This window comes from Triticum aestivum, chromosome 6D, assembly GCF_018294505.1.
Source record: "Triticum aestivum cultivar Chinese Spring chromosome 6D, IWGSC CS RefSeq v2.1, whole genome shotgun sequence".
Taxonomy (NCBI): domain Eukaryota; kingdom Viridiplantae; phylum Streptophyta; class Magnoliopsida; order Poales; family Poaceae; genus Triticum; species Triticum aestivum.
The window spans coordinates 74,494,787-74,508,731 of record NC_057811.1 but is presented as its reverse complement, the minus strand read 5'-3'; the positions used below and the strand labels follow the sequence as shown (position 1 = coordinate 74,508,731).

The following is a 13,945-nucleotide window of genomic DNA, read 5'->3' as shown; positions in this document are numbered from 1 at the left end:
TCATGACAGAAACCGGTTCCTATGACACCTACACCAATCAGTGAGGAAGCTAATGATATTGATCATGAAACTTCAGATCAAGTTACTACCAAACCTCGTAGGTCAACCAGAGTAAGATCCGCACCAGAGTGGTACGGTAATCCTGTTCTGGAGGTCATGTTACTTGACCAAGGCGAACCTACGAACTATGAAGAAGCGATGGTGAGCCCAGATTCCGCAAAATGGCTTGAAGCCATGAAATCTGAGACGGGATCCATGTATGAGAACAAAGTGTGGACGTTGGTTGACTTACCCGATGATCGGCAAGCCATAGAGAATAAATGGATCTTCAAGAAGAAGACTGACGCTGACGGTAATGTTACCGTCTACAAAGCTCGACTTGTTGCGAAAGGTTTTCGACAAGTTCAAGGAGTTGACTACGATGAGACTTTCTCACCTGTAGCGATGCTTAAGTCTGTCCAAATCATGTTAGCAATTGCCACATTTTATGATTATGAAATTTGGCAAATGGATGTCAAAACTGCATTCCTGAATGAATTTCTGGAAGAAGAGTTGTATATGATGCAACCAGAAGGTTTTGTCAGTCCAAAGGGAGCTAATAAAGTGTGCAAGCTCCAGCGATCCATTTATGGACTGGTGCAAGCCTCTCAGAGTTGGAATAAACGTTTTGATAGTGTGATCAAAGCATATGGATTTATACAAACTTTTGGAGAATCCTGTATTTACAAGAAAGTGAGTGGGAGCTCTGTAGCATTTCTAATACTATCTGTGGATGACATATTGTTAATTGGAAATGAAATAGAATTTTTGGATAGCATAAAAGGATCCTTGAATAAGAGTTTTTCAATGAAAGACCTCGGTGAAGCTGCTTACATATTGGGCATCAAGATCTACAGAGATAGATCAAGACGCTTTAGGACTTTCACAAAGCACATACCTTGACAAAGTTTTCAAAAAGTTCAAAATGGATCAAGCAAAGAAAGGGTTCTTGCATGTGTTACAAGGTGTGAAGTTGAGTCAGACTCAATGCCCGACCACTGTAGAAGATAGAGAGAAAATGAAAGATGTTCCCTATGCTTCAGCCATAGGCTCTATCATGTATGCAATGCTGTGTACCAGACCTGATGTGTGCCTTGGTATTAGCTTAGCAGGACCAAAGTAATCCAGGAGTGGATCACTGGACAGCGGTCAAGAACATCCTGAAATACCTGAAAAGGACTAAGGATATGTTTCTCATTTATGGAGGTGACAAAGAGCTCGTCGTAAATGGTTACGTCGATGCAAGCTTTGACACTAATCCGGACGATTCTAAATCACAAACCGGATACGTGTTTACATTGAACGGTGGAGCTGTCAGTTGGTGCAGTTCTAAACAAAGCGTCGTGGCGGGATCTACGTGTGTAGCGGAGTACATAGCTGCTTCGGAAACAGCAAATGAAGGAGTCTAGATGAAGGAGTTCATATCCGATCTAGGTGTCATACCTAGTGCATCGGGACCAATGAAAATCTTTTGTGACAATACTGGTGCAATTGCCTTGGCAAAGGAATCCAGATTTCACAAGAGAACCAAGCACATCAAGAGACGCTTCAATTCCATCCGGGATCAAGTCCAGGTGGGGGACATAGAGATTTGCAAGATACATACGGATCTGAATGTTGCAGACCCGTTGACTAAGCCTCTTCCACGAGCAAAACATGATCAGCACCAAAACTCCATGGGTGTTAGAATCATTACTGTGTAATCTAGATTATTGACTCTAGTGCAAGTGGGAGACTGAAGGAAATATGCCCTAGAGGCAATAATAAAGTTATTATTTATTTCCTCATATCATGATAAATGTTTATTATTCATGCTAGAATTGTATTAACCGGAAACATAATACATGTGTGAATACATAGACAAACATAGTGTCACTAGTATGCCTCTACTTGACTAGCTCGTTGATCAAAGATTGTTGAGTTTCCTAGCCATAGACATGAGTTGTCATTTGATTAACGGGATCACATCATTAGGAGAATGATGTGATTGACTTGACCCATTCTGGTAGCTTAGCACTTGATCGTTTAGTTTACTGCTATTGCTTTCTTCACGACTTATACATGTTCCTATGACTATGAGATTATGCAACTCCCGATTACCGAAGGAACACTTTGTGTGCTACCAAACGTCACAACGTAACTGGGTGATTATAAAGGTGCTCTACATGTGTCTCCGATGGTACTTGTTGAGTTGGCATAGATCGAGACTAGGATTTGTCACTCCGATTGTGGGAGAGGTATCTCTGGGCCCTCTCGGTAATGCACATCACAATAAGCCTTGCAAGCAATGTGACTAATGAGTTAGTTACGGGATGATGCATTACGTAACAAGTAAAGAGACTTGCCGGTAACGAGATTGAGCTAGGTATTGAGATACCGACGACCGAATCTCGGGCAAGTAACATACCGATGACAAAGGGAACAACGTATGTTGTTATGCGGTTTGACCGATAAAGATCTTCGTAGAATATGTAGGAGCCGATATGAGCATCCAGGTTCTGCTATTGGTTACTGACCGGAGACGTGTCTCGGTCATGTCTACATAGTTCTCGAACCCGTAGGGTCCGCATGCTTAAAGTTCGGTGACGATTGCTATTATGAGTTTTTGTGTTTTGATGTACCGAAGGTAGTTCAGAGTCCCAGATATGATCACGGACATGACGAGGAGTCTCGAAATGGTCGAGACGTAAAAATTGATATATTGGACGACTACATTCGGACACTGGAAGTGTTCCGGGTGGTTTCAGAGAAATAGTGGGCCTTATGGGCCTTAGTGGAGAGAGAAATAGTGGGCCTTATGGGCCTTAGTGGAGAGAGAGGGCTGGCCTAGGGCAGGCCGCGCGCCCCTCCCCCTCTGGTCCAAATTGGACTAGGAGAGGGGGGGGCGATGCCCCCCTTTCCTTGTCCCTCTCCCCCTTCCTTTCCCCCTCCTAGTAGGAGTAGGAAAGAGGGGAGTCCTACTCCTACTAGTCCTACTCCTACTAGGAGGAGGAGTCCTCCTCCTGGCGCGCCCACAAGGGGCCGGCCGGCCTCCCTCTGGCTCCTTTATATACGGGGGCAGGGGGCACCTCTAGACACACAAGTTGATCTGTTGATCTTTCCCAGCCGTGTGCGGTGCCCCCCTCCACCATAATGCACCTCGATCATATTGTAGCGGTGCTTAGGCAAAGCCCTACGTCGGAAGCATCATCATCACCGTCATCACGCCGTCATGCTGACGAAACTCTCCGATGAAGCTTTGCTGGATCGAAGCTCGCGGGACGTCATCGAGCTGAACGTGTGCTGAACTCGGAGGTGTCGTGCATTCGGTACTTGGATCAGTCGGATAATGAAGACGTACGACTACATCAACTGCGTTGTTCTAACGCTTCCGCTTTCGGTCTACGAGGGTACGTGGACAACACTCTCCCCTCTCGTTGCTATGCATCACCATGATCTTGCGTGTGCGTAGGATTTTTTTTTGAAATTACTATGTTCCCCAACATAGAGTGCATTGAATACTATGAGAAGTTTGATACTTGATGATTGTTTTGAGATATGAAGATGGTAATATTAGAGTTGTGCTAGTTGAGTAATTGTGCATTTGAGAAATACTTGTGTTAGAGTTTGCAAGTCCCGTAGCATGCACGTATGGTAACCATTGTGTAACAAATTTGAAACATGAGGTGTTCTTTGATTGTCATCCTTATGAGTGGCGGTGGGGGACGAGCGGTGGTCTTTTCCTACCAATCTACCCCCCTAGGAGCATGCGCGTAGTGCTTGGTTTTTGATGACTTGTAGCTTTTTTCAATAAGTATGTGAGTTCTTTATGACTAATGTTGAGTCCATGGATTATACGCACTCTCACCCTTCCATCATTGCTAGCCTCTTCGGTACTGTGCATTGCCCTTTCTCACCTTGAGAGTTGGTGCAAACTTCACCGCTGCATCCAGACCCCGTGATACGATACACTCTATCACACATAAACCTCCTTATATCTTCCTCAAAACAGCCACCATACCTACCTATTATGGCATTTCCAAAGCCATTCCAAGATATATTGCCATGCAACTTTCCACCGTTTCATTTATTATGACATGCTTCATCATTGTCATATTGCCTTGCATGACCATGTAGTTGACATCGTATTTGTGGCAAAGCCACCATGCATAATTCATCGTACATGTCACTCTTGATTCATTGCCCATCCCGGTACACCGCCGGAGGCATCCATGTAGAGTCATATTTTGTTCTAGTATCGAGTTGTAAATAAGTAGAAGTGTGATGATCATCATTATTAGAGCATTGTCCCGAAAAAAAGGAAGCCCCCCCCCCCAAAAACAGAAAATAAAATAAATGAAAGGGACAATGTTACTATCTTTTCCACACTTGTGCTTCAAAGTAGCACCATGATCTTTATGATAGAGAGTCTCTTATTTTGTCACTTTCATATACTAGTGGTTATTTTTCATTATAGAACTTGGCTTGTATATTCCAACAATGGGCTTCCTCAAATGCCCTAGGTCTTCGTGAGCAAGCAAGTTGGATGCACACCCACTTAGTTTCTTTTGTTGAGCTTTCATACATTTATAGCTCTAGTGCATCCGTTGCATGGCAATCCCTACTCCTTGCATTGACATCAATTGATGGGCATCTCCCTAGCCCATTGATTAGCCGCGTCAATGTAAGACTTTCTCCTTTTTTGTCTTCTTCACACAACCCCCATCATTATATTCTATTCCACCCATAGTTCTATGTCCATGGCTCACGCTCATGTATTGCGTGAAAGTTGAAAAAGTTTGAGATTACTAAAGTATGAAACAATTGATTGGCTTGTCATCTGGGTTGTGCATGATGAGAGCATTCTTGTGTGACGAAAATGGAGCATGACCAAACTATATGATTTTGTAGGGATGAACTTTCTTTGGCCATGTTATTTTGAGAAGACATGATTGCTTAGTTAGTATGCTTGAAGTATATTATTTTTATGTCAATATTAAACTCTTATCTTGAATCTTTCGGATCTGAACATTCATGCCACAATAAAGAAAATTACATTTAGAATTATGTTAGGAAGCATTCCACATCAAAAATTCTGTTTTTATCATTTACCTACTCGAGGACGAGTAGGAATTAAGCTTGGGGATGCTTGATACGTCTCCAACGTATCTATAATTTTTGATTGTTCCATGCTATTATATTATCTGTTTTGGATGTTTAATGGGCTTTATTATACACTTTTATATTATTTTTGGGACTAACGTACTGACCAAAGGCCTAGTGCAAATCGCTGTTTTTTTGCCTATTTCAGTGTTTCGCAGAAAAGGAATATCAAACGGAATGAAACCTTCGGGAGAGTTGTTTTTTGAACAAACGCAATCCAGGAGACTTGGAGTGGACGTCAAGGAAGCAACGAGGCGGCCACGAGATAGGGAGGCGCACCCAGGGGGATAGGCGCGCCCCCCACCCTCATGGGCCCCTCGTGGCTCCACCGACCTACTTCTTTCGCCTATATATACTCATATACCCCGAAAACATCCAGGAGCACCACGAAACCCTATTTCCACCGCCGCAACCTTCTATACCCATGAGATCCCATCTTGGGGCCTTTTCCGACGCTCCGCCGGAGGGGGAATCGATCACGGAGGGCTTCTACATCAACACCATAGCCTCTCCGATGATGTGTGAGTAGTTTACCACAGACCTTCGGGTCCATAGTTATTAGCTAGATGGCTTCTTCTCTCTCTTTGGATCTCAATACAAAGTTCTCCTCAATTCTCTTGGAGATCTATTCGATGTAATTCTTTTTGCGGTGTGTTTGCCGAGATCCGATGAATTGTGGGTTTATGATCAAGATTATCTATGAACAATATTTGGTTGTTCTCTGAATTCTTATATGTATGATTTGATATCTTTGCAAGTCTCTTCGAATTATCAGTTTGGTTTGGCCTACTAGATTGATCTTTCTTGCAATGGGAGAAGTGCTTCGCTTTGGGTTCAATCTTGCGGTGTTCTTTCCCAGTGACAGCAGGGCAACAAGGCACGTATTGTATTGTTGCCATCGAGGATAAAAAGATGGGGTTTATATCATATTGCTTGAGTTTATCCCTCTACATCATGTCATCTTGCCTAATGCGTTACTCTGTTCTTATGAACTTAATACTCTAGATGCATGCTGGATAGCGGTCGATGTGTGGAGTAATAGTAGTAGATGCAGAATCGTTTCGGTCTACTTGTCGCGGACGTGATGCCTATATACATGATCATGCCTAGATATTCTCATAACTATGCGCTTTTCTATCAATTGCTCGACAGTAATTTGTTCACCCAGCGTAGATTATGCTATCTTGAGAGAAGCCACTAGTGAAACCTATGGCCCCCGGGTCAATTTTCCATCATATAAGTTTCCGATCTATTTTATTTTGCAATCTTTACTTTCTAATCTATATCATAAAAATACCAAAAATATTTATCTTATTATCTCTATCAGATCTCACTTTTGCAAGTGGCCGTGAAGGGATTGACAACCCCTTTATCGCGTTGGTTGCAAGGTTCTTATTTGTTTGTGCAGGTACAAGGCGACTTGCGTGTAACCTCCTACTGGATTGATACCTTGGTTCTCAAAAACTGAGGGAAATACTTACGCTACTTTGCTGCATCACCCTTTCCTCTTCAAGGGAAAACCAACGCATGCTCAAGAGGTAGCAGCCGCCGCCGGTGTGGTCACCGTCGTCGGTCCCTTCTTGGACGTGGCCTCCCCCTGTCTCTGACTAGCCGATCCCCCCCCAGCTACTGGTGGAGTCTTCATCGTTTTTGGAGTCGCCGTTGCCGTCTTGGTCGATGCCATCTTCTTTGGATCCTTGGTCGTCGTCCCAGAAGTCCTCTCCGCCATCAGCTCCGCCCCTGGTCGAGATTGTCTCCTCCGGTCTGTGATCTAGGCTGCGTCGTCCCCGCCTAGAGCACCACCGTATCCACACCACCCCCGCACTCAAAACCCTAACCCTAGCACAGAGGCGCAATCGCCATGCAATCGCCCCTCTGTCCCCTTAGCGTTTCGGTTACGTGGTGGACCCCTCACATCACATTTGTTTGCACGCTTGATACGGCAACCACAACTTTATAGCTAACCTTGACTGTGGCTTCCACTTCTGCCAACGTGGTTTTCGTCACACATGCGAGGTACTAGTGGCGCTCGGACGTAGCTTCAGTGACCGCACCTGCGTTTGGCTGTATGACAGGGCCCAACTACCTTGTGATCGTTCGTGTAAAAGGAATTGACAGAAAACAAAGAATTAATATCACCCTTCTAGACTGAATCAGTGCGACAAAATGGACTTCTGGCCTCACGCAAAAATTATATTCTTTGCAAAGTGGTCGTGGGGGGGGGGGGGGGGGGGGGCATCGCCCCCTTACTTCAACATAGTCATTCCTTTCAATTCTCCAGCAAAACCACGAAGTCTTGATTTTCTCTGAAGTCGTCGTGTACGTTTCAGTGCTGGATACAAAGCGCACCAGATGCTACGTTCTGTACCGCGGCGGGGGACACTATGTCTTATCAATATCCAATGATAAAACAACATATACGATCTTACTTTTTTGCAGTCTGGAATCATAGAACAATTATTGTAATTTTCATTAAATGTACAAGTAGTATGTTACAAAGAGAGCATGAAAAAGAAGAAATTGAAAAAACTATCTATAAAAGACAGAAAAGAGATCAGTTATCTGATTCCAGTTCTTGGAATCATTCTGTTCGGATGAGAGTTTTGCAGCTATCCAATTCTCAAGACAGGGAACATGACTGTCTTTAATCCTGTGCGTGAGCAAATGATGGTCTTCCTTAAGTCTGGTTCTCCAGGACCCAATAGATTGTTTGATGCCTCTTAAATACTCATTCCGTTGTTAAATATAAGTCTTTTTAGAGATTTCAATGCGACTATATACAGAGCAAAATGATGAGTCTACACTCTAAAATACGTCTATATACATCCATATGTAGTTCATACTGAAATCTTTAAAAAGACTTATATTTAGAAACAATCTACACTCTAAAAAGACTTATACTCCGTATTTTGTTATTTATTTGCATTCAAATGTGCCAACATAGAATGAGGATCTCTAGATTGAACTCTTTAGGCAAGTACCAGACACAATTATTAGACGCTTACAGTGTTTGCAGGACTATTCGGCGCGCAAGGCGGTGAACTGAATTCTTAACGGGCCGTATTCATTCGGCCCATCTAAGCAGGTACAAGGCTCAGTGGTCAGTACGTACACTAAAAAAAGATACACACCACTAAAAAAAAACTAAAAAAATACACTACGCCGCTGGCCGTTGCGGCGGGAGAGCCGTCCAAAACATTTGGATTTGGGGAAGAAAATCTCTCGGCGATTCTCCGGCCACCGTCCTCTCCCCGGCGGCGTCTCACCCGATGGCGTCCGGCTTCCATTTCCCGTTACTGTCGCCGGCGAAGATCGCGGAGGAGCTGGTCCAGTTCGATGTCGCCCCCTTCGCCAACCTCCGCGCCGAGCACATCGCCAGCCCGCAGCCCGACCTGCTCCCGGGCGTCCTCGGCCGCTTCTTCGACTACTTCGTCGACGCCCCCGGGTAACAACACAAGCACGGCGTCCCTTCCTTCTCCTACCCCCCACCCACCCGTCCGCCCGCTCTCTCACCAGGCCGGATTTTCGCAGGGACGGCGAGGGCGGGCAGCTAGGGTTCAGCGAGCTGGAGGTGCTGGACAACCCGGAGCACCACGCGGAGGCCATCCGGCTGCTGCGCCTCTACAACAAGTCGCAGATCTTCCTCGAATCCATCCACTACAAGGACTTGACGCTCGCCGACTTCACCCACCCGACGCCGCGCCGCGTCGTCGAGGTCCTCAGCGCCCTCATCAACTTTCTCCTCTACAGGCACGACAAGACGGAACTCCTGCAGTCCATCGTCAGCGAGTCCTCCGACTACCACGAGCGCGACCTGGAGCTCAAGGCCAGGATCGCCCAGGTCTTCCCTGTTCACCGTTTATGCAGCTCTCCTGTTCGTGGAAATGCCCACAGGGCGACCAGCGATTCTTAGTGTTGTGTTTTGGTTTTTCGCGTGCAGATTCAGAAGGAGATTGCGGATCATGAGCTCGCGGAGCAGATGGAGGAGCCCATGGCCCAGCAGCTGGAAGCGGACGTCAATGCTCTGCAGCAGAAAGTTCAGGTTTACAACAAGCAGCATCTGGCCCTGCGAGCAAAAGCCGCAGCCATCAGTGACACGAAAGAGGAGATCCACAGGAAGGTGTGCTGATTCCTACCCTGTGTTAGCATGATTTCTTCTATTTCTTCCGTGTGTCCAAAACTCTATTTTAATACTATGGTTAGGTTCAATGTGGTTGAAAACACGTCACGACATGTGATTAGCAGTTTTGTTTTGTATGTGACATTTCATTCGTCATATAGGTCAACTTGAACCTCCACTTGAGCTCTGAACTGTCTTATAATGATTTTACAGCGTTGTAAAGCCCTTCAGTTCATTGTAAATTTCTCAAAGCTATATATACAACTAAGTTAATTAGAATGATGTCTTCCTGTAGTATCATTCTCCATCCAAAAAGCTAATTATTTTCTGTGGATTTCTAGCATCATGAGTTACAAAGAAAGTATAATCCATACAGAGAGCCAAGCATGCTACATGGTCTATGAGTTTCTGATTAAAATGCCTGACACATTACCATATTAGGTCAAATATAAACAGCCTCGTGTAGTTGTGGTGCAATCTATTGAGCCTTGTGCCTTTGGCGTGTCTTCGATTCTGGTATTCTAGATGAAAGCTAGAGCTACTTGGTCAAAAACCTTGCCTCCAAGTATCTTCCTAGATGAATCTCGAGCTGGTTTTGATGCAATAAACCCAGAGCTCTCCTAGCATCCTTTTTGAAACCTGAAACAGGAGACCTGCTCATCTGCCAAATCAAACTAAATTGGAGCTCAAACTAGCTTGAAAAAGTATGAGCCCTAATCAGAACAAGGTGCATTAACTGTGATTGGTTATAACTTGCAACATTAAGTACTACATTTATTTATAGGGCCACAGATTTCACTAAACCAGGAGCTATTGGCCCTACCTAACACATCTCCTGTTCCATCTTAACTTTGAGAAGCCATAGGCTCCATTCACCCTTCGTAGGGTAGAAGTGCTCCAGCCCACATAGGACCAGGGTATCTACAATTTACCATCTGAAAAGTGAACTCTGTGCACAATCTGTTTAAATTACTTTTATATCCACCATTTACTCTGAGTCTTGACATCTGCTTGTGAGGATATTGAACATCTGATATATTGCGCTGCCAATTTAAGCTGATTGTTTGATATTCTGCGGAAAAACAACAGCTCACTGCATAATGTATATTTGTTGCATCTATGTTTCGTGCTGCAGATAACCCAGGCTGATTTTGAGTTGACTAAACATGCCCAAGAAAACTCCAAATTGAGGTCCAAGTTAGTAAAGTCCCCAGAGAAGGTTCAGGTGAGACCTTTTTCATTTTTTATTTATTTGTAGTAGCAGGTAAGGTTCAGAAATTTGGTACATGATGTTCGTCCAGTGACCTGATGTTGTGACTATACGATAAATTACCTATACCCGGTCTTGTAATCTGCCTAGTACTAGGTGACTGCATATCTGCATAAACGGCCTGGTTGACCTGCTATTTTCATTTTTCCATGCATATCTGCATAACCTGCCTACTACTAGGTGACTGCATATCTGCATAAACGGCCTGGTTAACCAGAAATTGCTACGTTAATTTTTCCATGCAATTCGGCTTGTGGAGGGGCTGGACTCCTATTATTTGACTTGCTACCTGTGATTTACTGAATTCAATCATCATAGGGGATCTGTGTAAGCTTGCATACCTGATTGTGGATTTTATTTCGTATTAAAGAGGGCCTTGGAAGAGAAGAAATCAGCCCGTGCTAAGTTGAAGGAGTCTGAGAAAATAGCAACACAAAATGCTCAAGAGAAAACTACCACTATGGAGATACGCAATAAGGTATTCCAGTTCCACTTTTCATCAGAATATGCCAATTCCAGAAGTTTGTTTTACTTCAAACATTGGCCGTGACAACTGATTTCAGGCTTCCATGGAATTTGATTAAGAAAAACATCAGCTACATATGTATCTCCCACTCCCAGGACAATTTAGTTTCCTCATATGATATATCTGCGATATTTTGGTTCAGTCTGTTACAGCTGGTGTTGGTGCTAGCTTGTATCAGAATGGCACTTACTGCTGTTCCTACTTATGCTTCACCAGTTGATACCCTATGATTGCATCTTAAAGTATCTCCATATCGCAGGCTCTTGAAAAACTGGTGAAGCAACACTCTAAAATCCAGGATGTACATGAACAGGTAAGAATAGCTGCAAAGCATGGTTGAATTCTGTAGCTGGATTGATTGAATGATGAGACTGGGCTAACTCTTCTACTTTCTGTTGCTGCTAGCTTGCTGCTGCTAAAACAGTTGAAAAGGAAGTTAAAACTCGTAAGGCTAAGCTTAATGATGAATGTGTCTCGGTTATGTCCTTTGAAGCACAGATTGTTGAGTGGAAAGGAAAAGGTTATATTTCTAGTTTGTAAAATATATTTTATATGGTCCTCCCTTTCTAAGAGTTACTGTTTCCCTCACATTGTTCCATGAATCCCTTCCAACCAGTACATGAAATGGAGGAGCGTCTCAAGGTGAAAGTGAAAGAAAGGAATCAAATAATAGCAAATGAAAATCAGAAGCTGGGCGCTTTGAGCTCCGAGACTGAGGTTAAATTGCAGTGCCTTGAACCTAGAGAAAAGAAAGTAGAGGCAATGATCGCGAAGGTGATGTTCTTTATTCTGAAGTTATCGCTTGTTTGAACTTTAATATCCTTTTAAAATGGGAAAAGGTCGTTAATTTTGGTGTTTGCATGTAACACGTCCTATGGTGATTCTTTTGAGGCCTTATTAGTATCTATTGCCACTGTTCGTACAGAAACACGAGACTAGCTGTCAATCTCTTTGACTGTTAAAGCCTGCAGATTTAGTTGCTGTTTTTTGTTAATTGTATCTTTTTTTTCCTTCCAAAAAAAGCTGACATATTGCATTTCGTTATTTTAACCACATAGGCTTCGAAGCTATGTTCTGAAGCTGCTTCTGCGAGGACTAGTGCCACAGCACAACAGCAGAAAATTCACGCAAAATTCAACAACATTGTGAAGGCGGTATGTCTGAGTAACTGAGTTAGAAGACTGCTTCGTAAAACCATCAATAAAGCATGCTTCATTTTAAATGTATCTATAACCGCTAATATATTGGTTCTTTCTGCAGTTTAACACCTACATGGATAGTGTCGACCCTTTCTTAGAGCGGATCGAGGAGGTCGGCAGGTTAGACCACCGACCGAGCTTTCGAGGCCATCTAAACATTTTTCCTTCATTGAATGAAAGCACCTGACCTGTGACCAGAAGCCGAACTGAATATCGGCCAAGCCGATATCTACCTGTTTGATAATGCAGACTAGCAGCCGAGAATTTCTGATCAGATGATTTGTTTCATTGTTTCCAAATGTGCAGGCAACTGGCAGGGGAACGCGCCTCTGCTCCCGATCCATCTGCCGCCGTTGCAACAAAAGCCACACCCAGATCCAGTGCAACGAGCAAGAAGTCAAGGGCTAGGAGAAGGACTTGATGAGGTGCTGTTCCTTTTATACCAGTGCCTATAGCTGACTTATGCGCTGGTTTGTTGCAGGCTTAGGCATTGATTAGGATAACCAAAAACTACGTGCTGATGTTATGTAACTATAGGGGCTGGCTAGGTGTCAGGTGAGTGAAAAACAAATTTGGGTCAGTCGATCTTTATGAGCCATTGGATGTAAGATGATGGCCATATCAGCTTCTTCAATCTGAAATGGTTTCACCGTTCATCTTCTACCTCAAACTGTTGATCTACCACCGGCCTAACTGCCTGCCACCGCCTGCGGCTAGTGGCGCTCCTGCACCTACCTCGCCGCCCCGCCCTTCCCCCAATCGCCGCCTTTGGCAATACCTCTAACCCCAGCCATGACTATTTTTTTCGATGAACCTGCACCTCCCCCTCTCCTCAACACACACACACATGCACACACCTAAGATAATGGGGCGCCTGTCACACTAAGATAGACCCAGAGGGCATCTTCGGTGAGCCGGCATTAGCTTCTTCCTTCTCTCCAGCGGCTCCTCCTTTCGATTGACCCAAAAACTATTTCTAGACGACTTACAAGTAGCTAAACTGGTAAATATATGGTGCATTTGTTTTTTTGCTTCGGTTTGTGACTTGTCGTCTGGTACAATTGCTTTGTTCTCGTACCGATACAATTGAAACCTGACATTGATGCTTGTCATTGCAACGGCAAAAGTGAAACCCTGTTGGTGCGGCGACGCAGACTAAAACCAACGCCAACCCCCATTTCTATCATCGTCATCGTGTCACCTCACCATATAGTCGATGAGAGACGACCACGGTGCCATCATCAACAGCTCGCTCTTCTTGAAGCTTCGAGCAATGCCACGGCAAGAAGGGCAATGCCGTCGCCTGGGGACCAACACCACATTCTATTTTGTAGATCTTGATATTTCTGTTAGAAGGGAGAGAGGGATTGATGGAATTGTTTATTGTATTGCTTGAGCCTCGTGGGCATATATATAGGAGTACAATGATCTACTTGGAGTACAAGACAAGCCAGAACAAATCCTAGTTTATCTCGTCTTTCCTAATAATCAATATACTCAATATCCCCCCGCAGTCACAACGGTAGCGACGCAGACGGTGAGACTGAAGAAGAATCCGAAGGCAAGACGACGGACACCCCCCGCAGTCGTAATGGTCGACGCATCGCGGAAGTCGTGGCTGGAGTGGAAACCGACGAGGTTGCTCAAGC

The 13,945-nt window shown here is 44.3% G+C and overlaps 1 protein-coding gene across 1 annotated transcript; it reads left to right on the top strand.

The window, feature by feature from the left end:
* The first annotated feature begins 8,340 nt into the window (after nucleotides 1-8,340).
* On the top strand, nucleotides 8,341-12,959 carry LOC123143625 (kinetochore protein NUF2 homolog). The gene is made up of 11 exons (XM_044562563.1): nucleotides 8,341-8,626; nucleotides 8,713-9,022; nucleotides 9,122-9,301; nucleotides 10,437-10,526; nucleotides 10,942-11,049; nucleotides 11,357-11,410; nucleotides 11,503-11,617; nucleotides 11,714-11,871; nucleotides 12,156-12,251; nucleotides 12,358-12,416; nucleotides 12,603-12,959. Exons 1-11 carry the CDS (start codon nucleotides 8,451-8,453, stop codon nucleotides 12,715-12,717), a joined length of 1,461 nt encoding a protein of 486 aa, XP_044418498.1. The 5' UTR covers nucleotides 8,341-8,450; the 3' UTR covers nucleotides 12,718-12,959.
* The last annotated feature ends 986 nt before the right edge of the window (nucleotides 12,960-13,945 follow it).